We start from the raw sequence: 19900 nt of genomic DNA, 5'->3' as shown, positions 1-19900 counted from the left end.
AGTTAACTCATGAATACACATTTTTATCTGTTCTAAATGTACCATAAATTAATAGTGTCATGATCCTGGTATTCTTCTCTTATTCTCTTCCTCCCTCTTCTGGTAACACTCATTATTACTTCCTTCCACGCACACACATCCTCGCTCATTATCCCATTCATCCTCAGCTGCTTCCCATCATCTCATCTCTACACTCTCTCCAAACCTGTTTCCTACCTTCTCTGATTAGACTCTCTATTTCTAGGCTTTCCTGTCCTCTGTTCTTTGTTAGATTATTGCCGAATGCTACGTACCTGTTACCGGCCTTCTTACCTCTGTCTAGTCATGTCGTGTCCTGTCTGATATGTGTACCTGACTAACTGTATTGTTACCTCGCCTCTGCTCTGTCCATCCTCCAGCTACGTGAGTGGTCCACGGTTTGGCATTCCTGTGCTCAGAACGAACCCAGTCTCTCTCTCTCTCTACCTCCAGGGTTTTCCCATTGCTGGTCCTGACCGTGTATTTCTGTTGCATTACTGCTGAGAGACTTTCTGTTCCCTTTGGACTGAGACTGTCTTCTGTTGGATTATCCCGCCAAACGGCTACCTGTGTTCCTTTGATGAACTGAGTCTCACCATTAATCGTTGTCAAATTGCCTTCTGCTTTTGGGTCCACTCTCCTTATCTGTGACAAATAGTTTTCCTCCCAGTTTCACAGACAAGGGTTAAGCTAGTCGCAGTCTAAAATACATGTTTGAGCTGTCACCACTGAAAATATCTTGCTCTGATATATCTTAAAATATGTGTTAAGATGCACACCTGAAACATTTTCTTCTAAGGCCCATTTGTGAAACCGGGCCTTGACATGGGCATTGACAGATATGGATGCTTTATGTAATATATGTTTATTATTAGTGAAACCATCGTTAACAGAGCATGAAGAGTAGACATGCTTCATATGTCATAGATGTTTTTCAAAGAACTTGTTCATGTCTATTAGACACGTGGGGGAAAAAAACAAAAACCACATTCTTAGTACTTCTCTTTCTTTGCACTGAGCAATTTACTTACAGTACAAAACCTATTTGTATTTCCGCAAGACAAGGCAGCTCACTTCTTCTGAACATGCAAAATGTACATTTATTATTTATTTATTATTACATTTGTTTGCCTCTCTGTGCCATATCCTGTATTTTGATGCAACTAAATTCTCAAAACGATGAATAAGAAATAGTGATTGAAACGCAACCCATTAAGACTAATCAGCTCTCCCTTCCAAGACATTAACCTGCACAAAATTCCTGATTTAAAATCATGCCGTTATCTGATAAAATCAAATAGGCTACAGACAAGATAAAAACAATAGCTGTGCTGTGATTTCGCTATTTTGCATGTAAAATTTGAGAAGCAACATATCTGTGTTTTAACTGAAAGCACAGCTCCTTTCGGCCACTCACTGTACAGAGCAGACGAAGAAAGCGAGAAATGCACGCTCTGGCAAAGAAAGATCTCATGCTTGTGCAGCAGTCAGCTTTAGAAGCATAATATTTTCATTTGCTACAAGCAGGATACATAAGAAGCATGTTCAACTCCGGCATGCAGACGGTTGTCGTTGTAATAAACACCGTAAACAGCAACCATTTGCATATCCGCGCTTAATGCACATCTCGTATATGAAAAGCATTTTAGGTGGCCCCTTGGCTTTTGGGATCTCATGGCAGTCGCCCTAACTGCCTAATAAGTCCACCCCTTCAACTCCCCCCGCCAAAAGCTGGCATGATGTATTCTTAAATTCAAGGAATACATCTGAGTCTGGTTTCTTCCTAGTTTTTTTTTTCTCCATTTCTGTCTCCAGTAGAGTTTGATTCGCTTGGCATTGTCGCCTTTTGTCTTGCTTGGTTGAGGATAATATTAATATGGCTGCAAAGAGCACTATTGAATGAAAACTGAAGTGAGCTGGATGATGACATCTCTGTTCTCTCCAGTGGTGATTTATAGATTAATTTAACTCATTCCATAATTGATTATTCAATCAATTAACTGATTTCAATTGAATAACTGTTTACTATTGTCTTTTTAGAGCTGCTTTGCAGTAGAATTAAATTCTGTTTGCATCATTGAATCATTATTTTCCTGTATATCACTGTAAAGATTATTTGAAACAATTTGTAAAGTGCAAGGGTTATATAAATAAAGGTGACTTTACTGTACCTGGGCCATAAGAATGCCAGTGACTATGGCCAGCTGGTGCAGAGTGCCCAGAGCTCCTCTTAGAGTGGTAGGGGCGATCTCACCAACATACATGGGCACCAATCCTGAAGCCAACCCTTATAAAGAAAACAGTAATACAGTAATAATGTGAAATATTATTACACTTTAAAATAACATTTTAACATTTTCTATTTTAATGTTTAAACATGCAGTTGATGAAAAAGCTGACTTTTCAAATCCAAAATGCTGATTTATGTGTGTGCATACTTGACATTTCAAAAGTTTTGACTAAACATTAACTAATCTGTTCATCATTATAAAAATGTTTTTTTGTCAATGTTAATTAAATATAATACCTTTACTTTTATGAAAATGCTTAAGAAATGTAGTGTTACAGAAACTGAGGTCCTTAGAAAATGTCGGCGGTTATGAAAGTAACCATGGTTCCATGGACACTGCATCCTCTAGGGGTAGCTATGGGGAAACCTCGTCAAGACCAGTGTCTGAAGCATACATTGAAAAAAACACCAACAAGTTGGCCGGCGACAGCCTCTGATGTTACTACCCGCGCGACTAGAAACAGGCACCGGGAGAACATGTAATTCACTTCTTCATTTGAAGCTTGCATTCAAAGCATGGAAGGGAGCTAGAGGACTCAGTGTCTCAATTCCCTACTCAGGGAACCATGGTTATATTCACAACCTAAGACGTTCCCTTTCAAGGGAACTTTGAACTGTGTCCTCTAGGGGGCGCTATAGGGAACAGTTATACCCACGCCATCATGCTGAGGGGAGTGCAGGCCAGAATCATGGCGAACACTAAGTACCAACTCTACCATTTCCATGGGAGTTGCCCCTGGGACATTTAAACGGCTGTCTGTGACAGTACCCCCTTACAACCAAAGGCCTAAGCTACATACCTGTTACGTGTTCAAAGATGTTAAACGGGATGATTGCGCAACACTTGCGTGAGTTACTGTTGCTATGAAAGCAAGCAGAAAAAAACAACCAGAAAGACCAGACTTCAATAATACAAGACGTTTAATCTTTAGTGGATGCAGTTACCAGGACCAAAACAAACAATATAAAAGATGAAAATATTAATAAAGAATAGAATACAAGAGTGTCGCCAAAGTAATTAAACAATCAAAACATAAATACCATAGCTAGTTTACCCAACCTCTAAACTAACTAGCAAAGTAAAATGTAGAAATAAACCCCGAAATCTTCAGCGGATTCGCCGCCTTAGATAAACTATTCTAACTAACAAACATAAATACAACAGTGGCGATCACTCTCCGCCTAGCTAACAATTCCAACAAACTGCCTACCGTTGGTTCACGCTGTACATTCCACAATCGGCAGAATAAACTCAGTAGCAACACACAAAATGCGCTAAACAGATTATGTTACACGCACAAGCAAATACAACATCAGAGTTAACAAACACGAAGGAGTATTACTCACATCAGAGAGACTAGGCATAACTCAAACATTAACAACAGTTCATGACTTTGGAGCAGAGGAACAGATCAATTCACATGAGCTGGCTGAAATCTGGCAAAAGAACAATCTTCCGTGCTTCTTGTGAATGGGCCTTTTAAACCCGGCAGCGCGCCATCGGATTGGTCCACCAGCTTCTATGACGTGTGTGATAGTAACGACACACCTGCCGACCAACCAATGAGCCCCACCTGAAAGTAATGAACACACACACAAAGACAAAGAGAAACACAAGTCCACGTGGGACGTAACACTTCCCCCCTAAAAAAAAGAAAAAATAATTTTTTTCTTCATCCTGTAAGATGTACAAGGGCACATTAGCCTAAGCTCTGGATAAAGCGTCCGCAATTATATTATCCGAACCTTTCTTGTGTTCAATTACTAAATTGTACCCTTGTACCATCAAAGACCAATGCATCAGCCTCTGATTCTGGTTATACATGCGACCTAAAAACACTAGAGGATTGTGATCCGTGAAAACGGTTACAGGCAAAATGGTTGAACTCACATATACATCAAAGTACTGTAACGCCAATAGTAAGGCCAATGTTTCCTTTTCAATCGTAGAGTAGTTCAATTGATGTTTATTGAACTTACGTGAGAAGTAACATACTGGATGGTCAACACCCTGAGCGTCTTCTTGCACCAGCACTGCCCCCGCACCAACAGAACTTGCGTCGATTTCAAGTTTGAAAGCTCGTTCAACATCAGGAGCTGATAAAACAGGTGTGCTACATAGTAAAGCTTTGACATTATCAAAGGCATTCTGACACTCATTGTTCCACAGAAAAGTGCATGAAGGGCTAAGGAGTGACGTCAGAGGATTGGCCACAGTAGAAAAATTCTTGCAGAAACTCCGGTAATAACCGGCCATCCCAAGGAATCTACGAAGTTCCTTGCGTGTAGCAGGAACTGGAAACTCTGCAATTGCAGTCACTTTTGCCTCTATTGGTCTTACCTGTCCTTGACCCACTTCTTTGCCCAAATACGTAACTGTAGCTTGACCAAATTCACATTTGGCCAAATTTAATGTCAGTGAAGCTTTATCCAGGCGGTCAAATACCTCTCTCAACGTTGAGACATGTGCGGACCAATTAGGTGAATAAATTACAAGATCATCCAAATACGCACTACAGTTTCGGACACCCTCGAGCACAATATTAATAAGCCTTTGAAATGTGGCTGGGGCATTGCGCATGCCGAACGCCATAACGCAATATTGCAGGAAATCATCTTGGGTCACAAAAGCAGAAATTTCAGATGCACGTGACGTTAAAGGCACCTGCCAGTAACCTTTCAGTAAATCTAATTTACTGACAAATTTAGCGGACCCCAGATTGTCCACACAGTCCTCCATACGAGGTAGGGGAAAACAATCAGGAACAGTTACTGCGTTTACCTTTCGATAATCCGTGCAAAATCTAGCGGATCCATCATTCTTAGTCACAAGCAAACACGGGGAACTCCATGGGCTAAAACTCTGCTTAGCTAGACCATTTTCACACAAATACTCAGCTTCAGATCTCATCACAGAACGTTTAAAAACATTCATTCTATAAGCATGTTGCTTGATAGGGGCGGCATTACCCACGTCAATGTCATGTTGCAGAATAGTAGTACGAGAAGGAACATCATTAAATAACAAAGGAAAGTCATGAATTACTTTTTTCACGTCATTTCTTTGAGACTCGGACAGATGAGACAAATGAGAATCTAAATCAGCCAGCACCTCAGAGTTCTTCAACCTGGCGCACTGCTGATTTGTGTGTCGTACCAAAACTCCATCATCCTCCTTGTCCTGCATAGCAGTGAAATCCAATGTCTCGCACGCAAGCGCAGCAGCACAAGATGTACTCGACTCATTAACTTTCAGAACATCTTGCGATGACTCTCTAACATGATATGCCTTCAGCATATTTACATGACACACACGTGATTTCTTTCGGCGATCTGGAGTACCGATCACGTAATCAGTATCACTCATTTTTCTAATCACTTCATACGGACCTGAAAATCGTGCCGACAAGGCAGAACCAAATACAGGCAATAAAACAAGCACCTGATCACCCTCCTTAAAATGCCGTTGAACAGTTTTACGGTCTAATTTGTTCTTCATTGCCACCTGAGCTTTTAGTAATGATTCTCGTGCCATTGTACAAGCCTTGTGCAGTTGCTCACGAAATTTACTCACGTAATCCAGCACCGTGGTTGTAGCACTCGACTGGCTATCTAGAATATCTTCTTTAAGCATCTTTAAAGGACCCCTCACAGTATGACCGAAAACAAGGTCAGCAGGACTAAATCCCAAACTATCTTGTACTGCTTCTCTAGCAGCAAACAAAACTAAAGGTATCCCCTCGTCCCAGTCTTTACTCGTATCCATACAATACCGGCGTAACATCGCTTTCATGGTCTGATGAAACCGTTCCAAAGCTCCTTGGCTCTCTGGATGGTAGGCACTCGAAATTCTGTGAGAAATGTTCAAAGTCTTTAACACTTGTGTAAAAATCTTTGACAAAAAATTGGTACCTTGATCAGACTGCACAATCTTCGGTAATCCAAACATTGAAAAGAATTTTACATGCGCGTTGCTAATCACCGGCGCCGTAATTTTCCTCAGTGGTATCGCTTCGGGAAAACGCGTCGCTGTACACATTATTGTTAACAAGTATTGATTACCAGATCTTGATTTAGGTAGGGGGCCAACACAGTCCACAATAACATGCTCAAAAGGCTCTCCCATCACTGGTATAGGAACAAGCGGTGCACGCGGAATCACCTGGTTTGGCTTACCTGAAAATTGACATGTCACACATGTTCTACAAAATTTGGCCACATCAGCCTTCATTCTGGGCCAAAAAAAGTGTCTCAGAATTCGATGGTACGTTTTCTTAATACCTAAATGCCCAGACAAATCATGATCATGAGCCAGCGATAGTACTAAATGTCTATAACACGTAGGAATGACGATTTGGACCACAGAAGTCCAATCCGAATCACCCCCAACATCCGCACACCACCAACGCATCAGCAACCCATTCTGCATATAGTAAGCATTTCTCCTCTTCCGTGCCGCCTCCACAGAAACGACAGAGGAAACACACTTTTGCAGAGAAAAATCATCCTTTTGAGCTGCGATAATTTTCTCACTAGTGACTTGTAATTCTAAATCATTTGGCTTCAAAACAATGACTTTGTCATCGGGCTTACCGATCTCAGCCAGCAGAACATCGTTCCCAACCGTAGGTACCATGAAAGTGGAGGATAAATCGTCTACATCATCGAATTTACGAGCTTGTGCTCGTGTCACAGCACAAACAGAAAAAACCTCAGGGAAGTTCTCTAACAATTCATCAGTGTTATCCGACAAAACAGGTTTATCACAGACTTCCAGCAGAGGAAAAATTTTACCTCCTGCTATATCATTACCAAGAATGAAGTTCACTCCATGCACTGGTAAACTATCACGCACTCCAACTTTCACAAGTCCTGAAAACAAATCAGATTTCAAATAAAGTTGATGCAAAGGAACCTTCATAGTACTCATTTCGAGACCACGTACTAGCACGTGACTTCCGCAAAAAGTAAGCTCAGAGAATGGTAATGTATCAGCCACTATAAACGACTGCATTGCCCCTGTATCCCGCAACATAGTCACCTTGACTTGATCCAGAGGTTGTTCACTAACAGACACAAATCCTTCCATCAGGAAAGGCTGATAACTAACACCTAAGTCATCACGACTCTCACAGTCCGTGCGCTCAACAGTCTTAACAAAGGCGACACTTTTAGTACTGACACCCTGCTCCTTGCGTTTTAAAACCAAACAGTCAGCAATAAGGTGTCCCGACTTACGACAGTAAAAACAATCCCTCCCTTCCTTAGCTTTTGGAATATTTTTCGAACGCCATTGATCTTTCGAAACAGCAGGAACAGACAAAACCTTTTCAGTGGGAGCAGGAGTAAAAACACCCTTGTGAGTCAGCACAAACTCATCAGCACAAACAGACGCCTGGGACAATGATGTCACCTTTTGCTCATTAAGATTTACCACAATACGCTCAGGAGTACAATTTTTAAATTCCTCTAACAAAACCAACTCACGTAAAGCATGAAAATCTGACACTTTATTCGATGTGCACCACCTATCAAACATCATACTCTTTTCTCGTGCAAATTCAACGAACGTTTGATCTGAAACTTTCCTATGATTCCTAAATCGCTGCCTGTATGCCTCCGGCACGAGCTCATAAGCCCTCAAAATTGCGGTTTTAATAACATCATAGTCTAAATTATCTTCCAAAGATAGTGCAGCACATACTTCTTGAGCTTTTCCCGTTAACTTACATTGGAGCAGCAACGGCCACACATCCCTAGACCAATGAAGCATGGAGGCAACTCTCTCAAATACATTAAAATATGAGTCAACTTCAGCCTCTCTGAATTGTGGAACAAGAGAAATGTGTTTACTCACGTCAAATGTACTTGAACTCGCACCTGACGCAACAGCAGCCGACTGCACAGGTTGATCAGATGACACAGAGAGCAGACGGGGAACCGGTGTGTCTCGGGCTACTCTTAACTCCAACTCACGCAACCTGACTTGTGTGTCCGCCTCTATTTCCAGACGGCGGACTTGAAGTTGCAAATCGAACTGAGCTCTACGATCCTCTGCCCTCTCACTCTCTTCCCGTTGGGCTCTTGCCAAACGTACTCGGAGGCGCGCCTCATCTCCAGACCCAGTCAGAGTCGGAGAAAAAGGTTCGAAGGGCGGCAAGACTGCCTTGGCTTCGGCACCCTCCGCCTCCCCAGTCTCATTCTCATCCTCTTTACTTGAGGGGCAAACTTCAGAGCTCAGAGGATGAATCTCAGATCCGTCAGCCAGCTTCAACACACCTAAATTCCTCAACTCCTGTACTACCACGTTTTTAATTTCACGCTTAAGCTGCTGTTTAGAAACTTTAATTTGAAAATGATCAGCAATGCTCAATAAATCATCCTTCCTACACTTATCTAGTTGTTCAACAGTTGGTGCACTCGCAAAACTAACCAGATCAAAATCAGCCATTCTAATTGAACTTACCACCACAAACACCAAACTCCAAAGTAACCTCATAAATGGTTTTATAGGGTCCAAAACCTGCACTCCCTTTTCATACAAACAATACCTCGCTCATGGTTGCTCCACCTGCACACAGCAACAGCACTCACAAAACTCATCCCAAGAGAGAGAGAAAATATCCCATTAAAGGAATATCCCACCGCTGCCACCACCAAATGTTACGTGTTCAAAGATGTTAAACGGGATGATTGCGCAACACTTGCGTGAGTTACTGTTGCTATGAAAGCAAGCAGAAAAAAACAACCAGAAAGACCAGACTTCAATAATACAAGACGTTTAATCTTTAGTGGATGCAGTTACCAGGACCAAAACAAACAATATAAAAGATGAAAATATTAATAAAGAATAGAATACAAGAGTGTCGCCAAAGTAATTAAACAATCAAAACATAAATACCATAGCTAGTTTACCCAACCTCTAAACTAACTAGCAAAGTAAAATGTAGAAATAAACCCCGAAATCTTCAGCGGATTTGCCGCCTTAGATAAACTATTCTAACTAACAAACATAAATACAACAGTGGCGATCACTCTCCGCCTAGCTAACAATTCCAACAAACTGCCTACCGTTGGTTCACGCTGTACATTCCACAATCGGCAGAATAAACTCAGTAGCAACACACAAAATGCGCTAAACAGATTATGTTACACGCACAAGCAAATACAACGTCAGAGTTAACAAACACGAAGGAGTATTACTCACATCAGAGAGACTAGGCATAACTCAAACATTAACAACAGTTCATGACTTTGGAGCAGAGGAACAGATCAATTCACATGAGCTGGCTGAAATCTGGCAAAAGAACAATCTTCCGTGCTTCTTGTGAATGGGCCTTTTAAACCCGGCAGCGCGCCATCGGATTGGTCCACCAGCTTCTATGACGTGTGTGATAGTAACGACACACCTGCCGACCAACCAATGAGCACCAGCTGAAAGTAATGAACACACACACAAGGACAAAGAGAAACACAAGTCCACGTGGGACGTAACAATACCCAACTTAATAGCTAGGGCCTCGACCCGGGGTAGCGCTGAAGGCTTGGAATCAGGAAAGATTCCTTTAAAGGGATACGGCTAAGAACCTAGCATTTTATACTAAGACTTGCCTGGAAGGAGCTGTCTCAACAGATCCCTAGTGGCATCACCCTGTTTTGTTAGGTATACAAGAATACATAGGTGGAGTTGCACCCAAAATTAACAGAGTTTTTACCAACTCAAGAAAGGGCACGAGGCAACCGCACAAAGCCCTCACCATATATGATTTTAGAAAGAACGCAGAATACTAGCATGTGAACTTACCACATTGTGGATTTCAGAAAGTGCACAAAGACTTCACGTGCACACTTACCATAGCATGAATTTTCAAATACTGTTCTAAGGAGATGGCTGTCATGGAAATCTGATAGAGCAACTCAGTTAGATGGAATGGTGCATCTCAAAACATTATGTTTGAGAGTCATCAACTCGATCTGTAGAAATAATGCTGGAGTGCTCTGGGGAAAAACAAAACAAAACAGAGAACTCAGTCTCATATTAGAGGAGAACTCAGAATTCAGAGTAGTGCACTCATAGGCGACCCTTCTTGGAAAAGGGGAGCGCTGCTAAACTACCACAAGAATCACCCAAATAGCCCCTCATGTTGAGGGAAATGATGCTTGAAATGTATAAACAAATACAATGGCTGAATGGAGCCCAAGGAACCAAGGTCTAATCCTCTCAAGAAAGGGAATGAGGTGCAGCGCGTAACCCTTACCGTATAGGATTTCAGAAAGTGCACAGTGTGTTAACATGCACACTAACCACCATGTATTTTTCAGAAAGTACACAGATCTTAGCGTGTGTACCTAAAGTTTCCTAAGCATCACAGAGGTGCTGAACCGCATGGGAGAGGCAAGCTCAAATTTTACAAACCTCTGGCGAGGGGAGCATCACCTGAGGCACCATATACAAGAAGACTGTAACTGCCTGTAATTCCTAAATCGCTGCCTGTATGCCTCCGGCACGAGCTCATAAGCCCTCAAAATTGCGGTTTTAATAACATCATAGTCTAAATTATCTTCCAAAGATAGTGCAGCACATACTTCTTGAGCTTTTCCCGTTAACTTACATTGGAGCAGCAACGGCCACACATCCCTAGACCAATGAAGCATGGAGGCAACTCTCTCAAATACATTAAAATATGAGTCAACTTCAGCCTCTCTGAATTGTGGAACAAGAGAAATGTGTTTACTCACGTCAAATGTACTTGATTCCTCTTATCCCTGCCCAAATGTTGGGGGCCTGATAGGAAAAAGGCCCTCGCTTCTATCCAGGTATCTTAGCCGATCAGTCTGATTTTTTTCGATCTCTGTATGGAGATCAGGCAGAAATGGAAGGCACACCTGAGCTGGAGGGGTATGGTCAGAAAGATAACACTCATCAAGGCGGCCTAACGGCGTCACCTTGTTACCTAGATAGCACACGTACGTCTACAAGATGTCTGTTAAAGATCTCTTGATCTGGAAAGCATCTGCTGTCTGACAGACGTCTTTCAGATGTCAGTTTTACATACATTCCAAATCATAAACATCTTAAAGACATCTAATGGAAATCTATTTGACATCTAAAAGGAAACGTCCTATAGATGTATTGCAAATGAGCAAACGCTCAAAAATATACATCTTGTAGATATAAATGCACACGTCAGATAGACGTCTCCGAGATATACGTGTGCTATCAGGGTAGCGCACTTTCATGGCAAGTAATAAGCAATATTTTAAAATCTATACGATGTTTGATAGGGAGCCAGTGCAGTGTTGACAGGACCGGGCTAATATGGTCATACTTCCTGGTTCAAGTAAGAACTCTTGCTGCTGCATTTTGGACTAGCTGTAGTGTGTTTACTAAGCATGCAGAACAACCACCCAATAAAGCATTACAATAATCCAACCTTGAAGTCATAAATGCATGGATTAACATTTCTGCATTTGACATTGAGAGCATAGGCCGTAATTTAGATATATTTTTGAGATGGAAAAATGCAGTTTTACAAATGCTAGAAACGTGGCTTTCTAAGGAAAGATTGCGATCAAATAGCAGACCTAGGTTCCTAACTGATGACGAAGAATTGACAGAGCAACCATCAAGTCTTAGACAGTGTTCTAGGTTATTACAGGCAGAGTTTTTAGGTATAATTAACACCTCTGTTTTTTTCAGAATTTAGCAGTAAGAAATTACTCGTCATCCAGTTTTTTATATCGACTATGCATTAGTTTTTCAAATTGGTGTGTTTCACCGGGCTGTGAAGAAATATTGAGCTGAGTATCATCAGCGTAACAGTGAAAGCTAACACCATGTTTCCTGATGATATCTCCCAAGGGTAACATATAAAGCGTGAAGAGTAGCGACCCTAGTACTGAGCCTTGACTCCATACTGCACTTGTGATCGATATGATACATCTCCATTCACTGCTACGAACTGATGGCGGTCATATAAGTACGATTTAAACCATGCTAATGCACTTCCTTTAATGGCAAAAAAGTGTTCAAGTCTATGCAAAAGAATGTTGTGGTCAACTGTTTCAAACGCAGCACTAAGATCCAATAAAAGTAATAGAGAAGTACACCCACGATCAGATGATAAGAGCAGATCATTTGTAACTCTAAGGAGACCAGTCTCAGTACTATGATACGGTCTAAATCCTGACTGGAAATCCTCACATATAGCATTTTTCTCTAAGAAGGAATATGATTGTGAGGATACCACCTTTTCTAGCATCTTGGACAGAAAAGGGAGATTCAAGATTGGTCTATAATTAACTAGTTCTTTGGGGTCAAGTTGTGTTTTTTTTGATGAGAGGCTTAATAACAGACAGTTTGAAGGTTTTGGGGACATATCCTAATGACAATGAGGAATTAATAATAGTCAGAAGAGGATCTATGACTTCTGGAAGCACCTCTTAGATGGAGCTTAGATGGTATAGGGTCTAACATACATGTTGTTGGTTTAGATGATTTAACAAATTTATACAATTCTTCCTTCCTTCTTTTATCTCTAATAGTATCGATTTTAGAAGTAAAGTAGTTCATAAAGTCATTACTGCTGTGGTGTTGGGAAATGTCAACACTTGGCTTTATTTTTCGTAAATTTAGCCACTGTATTGAATAAATACCTGGGGTTATGTTTGTTTTCTTCTAAAAGAGAAGAAAATAAATCTGATCTAGCAGTTTTTAATGCTTTTCTGTAAGATAGATTACTTTCCCGCCAAGCAATACAAAATACCTCTAATTTTGTTTTCCTCCAGCTGTGCTCCATTTTTCGGGCTGCTGTCTTTAGGGTGTGAGTATGCTCATTATACCATGGTGTCAAACTGTTTTCCTTAACCTTCCTTAAACGTAGAGGAGCAACTCTATTTAAAGTGCTAAAAAAGAGAGAGTCCACCGTTTATGTTACATCATCAAGTTATACATCAGGAAGATAACTTAAATAGCAGTCTTTTGTGGTAGACGTGATGGTTCTTCCATGCTTGTAACAAGAAGTCGAATTTAAAATTTTGGCTATATGAAGTTTGCAAAAAACTAAATAATGATCTGAGATATCATCACTCGGCTGCATAATTTCAACAATATCAACATCAATTACATGTGACAGTATTAAATCTAGAGTATGATTTCGACAATGAGTAGGTCCTGAAACGTGTTGTCTAACCCCAATAGAGTTCAGAATGTCTATAAATGCTGATCCCAATGCATCTTTTTCATTATCAACATGGACATTAAAATCACCAACTATTAAAACTTTATCTGCAGCCAGAACTAACTCGGATGTAAAATCACCAAACTCTTTAATAAAGTCTGTATGGTGCCCTGGTGGCCTGTATACAGTAGCAAGTACAAACATAAATGGGGATTTATCATTAACATTTGTTTCTCTGGATAATGTTATATGAAGCACCATTAGTTCAAATGAGTTATACTAGAAGCCTGCCCTCTGAGAAATCCTGAAAATGTTGAAGCAACACCTCCCCCTTTGCCTTTTAGACGCGGCTCATGTTTATAACAGTAATCTTGGGAAGTGGACTCATTTAAAATAATGTAATCATCAGGTTTTAGCCAGGTTTCTGTCAAACAGAGCATATCCATATTATGATCAGTGATCATATTATTTACAAAAAGTGTTTTCGTAGAAAGGGATCTGAAAGGGGGAATGTCGTGGCCTAATGGTTAGAGAGTCGGACTCGTAATCGAAGGGTTGTGAGTTCAAGTCTCGGGCTGGCAGGAATTGTAGGTGGGGGAAGTGAATGTACAGCGCTCTCTATACCCTCAATAACATGACTTAGGTGCCCTTTAGCAAGGCACTGAACCCCCAGCTGCCACAGCATAAATGGCTGCCCACTGCTCCGGGTGTGTGTGTGCACTTTGGATGGGTTAAAAGCAGAGCACAAATTCCTAGTATGGGTCACCATACCTGGCTGTATGTCTCGTCACTAGTCACTAATATTCAATAAGCCAAGCTTTATCATTTTTTTATCCATATTTATCCATTTACCTCAATTAAATAGTTTTGTACGTTTTTTGTATTTTCTAGTTCGGGGGAACAGACACAGTCTCTAAAGTGTGATCTCTAGGTGAAAGAGTCTCTATGTGCTGAGAATTAGCTGACCTCTGTGATGTGAGGCAGCTAGCAGACAGTCGGTTTAGCCAATCTGTCTGCTTCCTTACCTGGGCCCCAGTTAGTCAAGTATAAACACTAAGACTATTTGCCATATTTCTAGAGAGAAGAGTGGAGCCACCCCAGGAGGGATGAAGACCATCTCTTTTTAGCAGGTCAGGTCTGCCCCAAAAGCTCGTCCAATTGTCTATGAAACCTATGTTATTCTGTGGGCACCCACCTTAGACATCCAGGCATTGAGTGATGACAATCTACTATGCATCTCGTCACCACGGTAAGCACGGAGGGGACCAGAGCATATTACAGTGTCTGACATTGTGCTTGCAAGTTCACACACCTCTTTAATGTTATTTTTAGTGATCTCCGACTGGCGAAGTCGAACATCATTAGCGTCGGCATGAATAACAATCTTACTGTATTTACGTTTAGCATTAGCCAGCACTTTTAAATTTGCCAAGATGTCAGGTGCTCTGGCTCCCGGTAAACATTTGATTATGGTGGCTGGTGTCTCTATATTCACGTTCCATACAATAGAATCACCAATTACTAGAGCACTTTCATCAGGTTTCTCAGTGGGTGGATCACTGAGTTGGGACAACCTGTTTAATGTTTTGATCGGAACAGAAGAGCGGTGTTTTGACCCATGACTATGCTGCCTCACTGTCACCCAGTTGCCCTGCTGCAGGGGCTCTGTCGCCGGAACCGAAGAATGTACAGGAATCCCTGAGCTAGATGCATCCAAAGCCGTATCTAGAGCCCTAACATTCTTACTGTCCTCAATTAAAGTTTGGATGCGTGTCTCTAATTCTGAAATCTCCTCTGTCAGCCTAAATATTTCCCTGCATTTATCACATGTGAATCCCTCATCTGCGACAGAGATGGATAAACTTTACATGTGGCAAGAGGTGCAAATAACAATAGCAGGAGAAGCCATTACTCACCGTGCTTGATGAAATATTCTTACTGCGGTTGTTTGATGAACTTGTGAATAACTGGAGCAAGAGAGAGGAGAGGAGAAAAGAAAACAGCGATAGGTTCGAATGAAAACGCTAATGACAAGCTAACGAGTGCTAACGGTTTGCAGGTGTACTGCACTCACGGATATAAAATAAAAGTGAACGATCAAAATTAATCTGATAAGATTGATCGATAATATCAGAAATATGGTGTGAATTAAGTTATATTTGATCACTTTAAAAAACAGAGAGTGATAGTAAGATAAAGATTCTAGAGAAAGATAAAAATAAAATAAAAACAGCTACACGGAGCTACGATTAGCTACAGAAGGCCAACAGATAGTAAAGAAAACACTTTCCAACAGCGACACCTGCAGTCAGGAAGTGGAAGCAGTCCACAAGAGAAGGATGTCTAATCAAACAGAAAACAATATTTTATACAAAAACTACAAATTCTATTTTTTACTGAACAAACTTCTTAAGGCACACTTTGTTTTTATTCCCATTTATAACGCTATTCTGAGATGTACACCAATTGGGTTTTAAAATTAGATATTTTTTTTCACTATTATAAATGTAAATTAACTCTACACAAGTGAAATATTAACACTAATCAGAGAAATTTTCCTGCAGAGTTTAAGGGTTAGTTCAGCCCAAAATGAAAATTATGTCATTAATGACTCACCCTCATGTCGTTCCGAGCCCGTAAGACCTCGTTCATCATCAGAACACAGTTTAAGATATTTGAGATTTAGTCTGAGAGCTCTCAGTCCCTCCATTGAAAATGTATGTACGGTATACTGTCCATGTCCAGAAAGGAAATAAAAACATCATAAAAGTAGTCCATGTGACATCAGAGGGTCAGTTAGAATTTGTTGAAGCATGGAAAATAACAAAAATTACGACTTTATTCAGCATTGTCTTCCCTTCCTGGTCTGTTGTGAGTGCAACTGTTGTGACAATTGACGACGATGCTGCTGACGTGTTTTCTAGTGTGCCCAATAACAAAGATAACACATCAGCAGCGTTGTATGTCACAGCAGCATCACTGCAGTCTTGTGAACGCGCTCACAACAAACCCGCAAGAGAAGACAATGCTGAATATCTAACTGACCCTCTAATGTCACATGGACTACTTTGATGATGTTTCTATTATCTTTCTGGACATGGACAGTATACCTCAGTATTTGAACAAGCTCTTATTACATTATAGTCCTCCACGTCCGCTGAATTCTCAAAATTCTGGCAATTTGATCATACCTAGAATATCATAAACACCTGCAGGCGACAGATCCTTTTCATATTTAACACCTAAACTCTTGAATAACCTACCTAACATTGTTTGGGATGCAGACACACTCTTGCAGTTTAAATCTAGATTAAAGACCTATCTCTTTAACCCTCTGGAGTCGAGCCCCGTGTTTACGCGTGTTGAGGCATCTTCTCTTGATAACCCCAAAAATAACTTAAATCTGTAAAGGGTCTACTTTTATTTGTATCCACACATAATAACAACAAAACTTTGTGCATTTATAAAATAAAGAAAACTGTCTGCAGCCTTGGTCTGCAGTGATCTTCATTTAGAAACGTGTCATTAAAATTAACTGTAACTCAGTGAATACTCATAGAAGAGACATGAGAGGTTAATTCTATAGAAAGCTTGACATGTCTACTTTTAAACTAATCAACCAAAAACAAATATTCTGTGATAAAGTAATCCATATGAAAACAACGCGACTTTCACATCTCCCTTTATTATATATAATGCAACCACGCCCACGCGCTGAGCATGGTATTGAGTATTATAGTATTATAATGTACCACATGAAGTGCGTGGCATGTATACGCCCATACCACAAAAAACAAAGCAGCGACAATGTTAGTTTATTTAATTTTATTTTACTGTTTGCTTCGCGCTGAGAGGAATAAGACATAATTCACCCCAAGAAGATGTGCTGAGACATGAGAGATATATCTATAGAACGCTTGACATGTCTACTTTTAATCTAAACAAGTGCTGCTGAAAACAAATATTCTGTGATCAGTGTTGGTTACTCTGAAAATGTTATCAAATTACTGATTTCCGACTACTCCTTTTAAAAGTTATCATGTTACTGTTTTGATTTAATTTATTTCAAAAGTAATTAGTTAGATAAATAGATATATATAGATAGATATATATAGATAGATATAAAAGATGTGTTTATGATGTTTAATACACAGTGGCAGAGCCAGGATGTTTTTCAATACGGATGGCCAGGGAGGCGCCATGCAGCAACCAGTCTGGGGTGGGACAGAAATCTCCATTATTTCAATATAAAAATATGTTTGATTATGATGTACTGGACTGTTTAAGTGCCTTAAGTGCCGCTCTTCTGTTCCGATCAAAACAATAAACAGGTTCTCCCCACTCAGTGATGCACCCACTGAGAAACCTGATGAAAGTGCTCTAGTTATTGGCGATTCTATTGTACGGAGCGTGAATATAGAGACACCAGCCACCATATTTAAATGTTTACCATGTTTACCAGGAGCCAGAGAGCCTGACATCTTTGCAAATGTAAAAGTGCTGGCTAATGCTTAACGTAAATACAGTAAGATTGTTATTCATGCCGACACTAATGATGTTCGACTTCGCCAGTCGGAGATCACTAAAAATAACATTAAAGAGGTGTGTGAACTTACCAGCACGATGTCAGACACTGTAATATGCTCTGGTCCCCTCCGTGCTTACCGTGGTTACAAGATGCATAGCACATTGTCATAACTCAATGGCTGGATGTCTAAGTGGTGCCCACAGAATAACATAGGTTTCATAGACAACTGGACGAGATTTTGGGGCAGAACTGACCTGTTGAAAAGAGACCTGTCTTCATCCATCCTGGGGTGGCGCCGCTCTTCTCTCTAGAAATATGGCACATAGTCTTAGAGTTTATACTTGACTAACTGGGGCCCAGGTCAGGAAGCATACAGACTGGCTAAACTGACCGTCTTTTAGCTGCCTCACGTCACAGAGGTAGGTTAATTCTCAGCACATAGAGACTATTTTACCTGGATATCACACTATAGAGACTGTTCCCCAAACTAGAAAATACAAAAATCGTCCAAACCAAATTAAGAGTAACAATTTAAGTGAGGTTCATCAAATAAAAAACAATCTAGATGTGCTCTGTTTGACAGAAATCTGGCTAAAACCTGATGATTACATTATTTTAAATGAGTCCACCCCCCAAGATTACTGTTATAACATGAGCCACATCCAAAAGGCAAAGGGGGAGGTGTTGCTTCAATTTATAACAATGTTTCAGGATTTCTCAGAGGGCAAGCTTCAAGTATAACTCATTTGAAGAAATGGTGCTTCATATAACATTATCCAGAGAAACAAATTTTAATGATAAATCCCGTGATGTTTGTACTGGCTACTGTATACAGGCCACCAGGGCACCATACAGACTTTATTAAAGAGTTTGCTGATTTTACATCTGATTTAGTTCTGGCTGCAGATAAAGTTTTAATAGTTGCTGATTTTAATATCCATGTTGATACTGAAAAAGATGCATTGGGATCAGCATTTATAGACATTCTGAACTCTATTGGGGTTAGACAAAACGTCTCAGGACCTACTCATTGTCGAAATCATACTCTAGATTTAATACCATCATATGGAATTGATGTTGAAATTATGTAGCCAAGTGATGATATCATTATTTAGTTTTGTGCAAACTTCATTAAAGCCACAATTAGTATGGTAGAACCATCACTTCTACCACAAAAGACTGCTTTGTAAGTAATCTTCCTGATGTATCTGAATTCCTTAGCAAATCCAAAACCTCAGAATAACTGGATGATGTAAGAAAAACTACGGACTCTCTATTTTCTAGCATTTTAAACACAGTTGCATACTCGCACCCTAAAGAGAGCAGTCTGGAAAATAGAGCGCAACTGGAGGAAAACAAAACTATAGGTATTTCGTATTGTTGGCAGGAAATTACCCTATCCTATAGAAAAGCATTAAAAACTGCTAGATCCGATTACTTTTCTTCTCTTTTGGAAGAAAACAAACATAACCCCAAGTATTTATTCAATACAGTGGCAAAATTTATTAATAATAAAGCCTCAACAAGTGTTGACATTTCACAGCAGTAATGACTTTATGAACTACTTTACTTCTAAAATTGATACTATTAGAGATAAAAATGTAATCATTCAGCCGTCAGCTACAGTATCGCATCAGACAGTTCACTATAGATCCCCTGAGGAACAGTTCCACTCATTGTCTACTATCAGAGAGGAAGAATTGTATAAATTTGTTAAATCATCTAAACCAATAACATGTTAGACACTATTCCATCTAAGCTCCTAAAAGAGGTGAGTCCAGAAGTTATAGATCCTCTTCTGAATATTATTAATTACTCATTGTCATTAGGGTATGTCCCCAAAACCTTAAAACTGACTGTTATTAAGCCTCTCATCAAAAAAAA

The 19900-nt window shown here is 40.2% G+C and overlaps 1 protein-coding gene across 3 annotated transcripts in view; it reads right to left on the bottom strand.

The window, feature by feature from the left end:
- The window catches only part of LOC128017690 (solute carrier family 2, facilitated glucose transporter member 4), an 83696-nt gene that overhangs the window by 12414 nt on the left and 51382 nt on the right, over positions 1-19900 (bottom strand). The window contains exons 1-2 of one of the 3 annotated variants that reach the window (XM_052603139.1): positions 9516-10019; positions 2190-2305 (exon numbers count right to left, since the gene is read on the bottom strand). In XM_052603139.1, coding sequence (XP_052459099.1) covers positions 2190-2282 — 93 coding nt within the window. In that variant the 5' untranslated portion in view covers positions 2283-2305; positions 9516-10019. Of the gene's footprint in view, positions 1-2189; positions 2306-3655; positions 3988-9515; positions 10020-19900 lie in introns of those variants that run through there. The other 2 variants (XM_052603138.1, XM_052603137.1) reach the window with 2 other exon arrangements.

Source organism: Carassius gibelio, chromosome A7 (assembly GCF_023724105.1).
Source record: "Carassius gibelio isolate Cgi1373 ecotype wild population from Czech Republic chromosome A7, carGib1.2-hapl.c, whole genome shotgun sequence".
Lineage (NCBI taxonomy): Eukaryota > Metazoa > Chordata > Actinopteri > Cypriniformes > Cyprinidae > Carassius > Carassius gibelio.
Note: the sequence above shows the minus strand (reverse complement) of the source record. Positions and strands in the feature narration are given on the sequence as shown.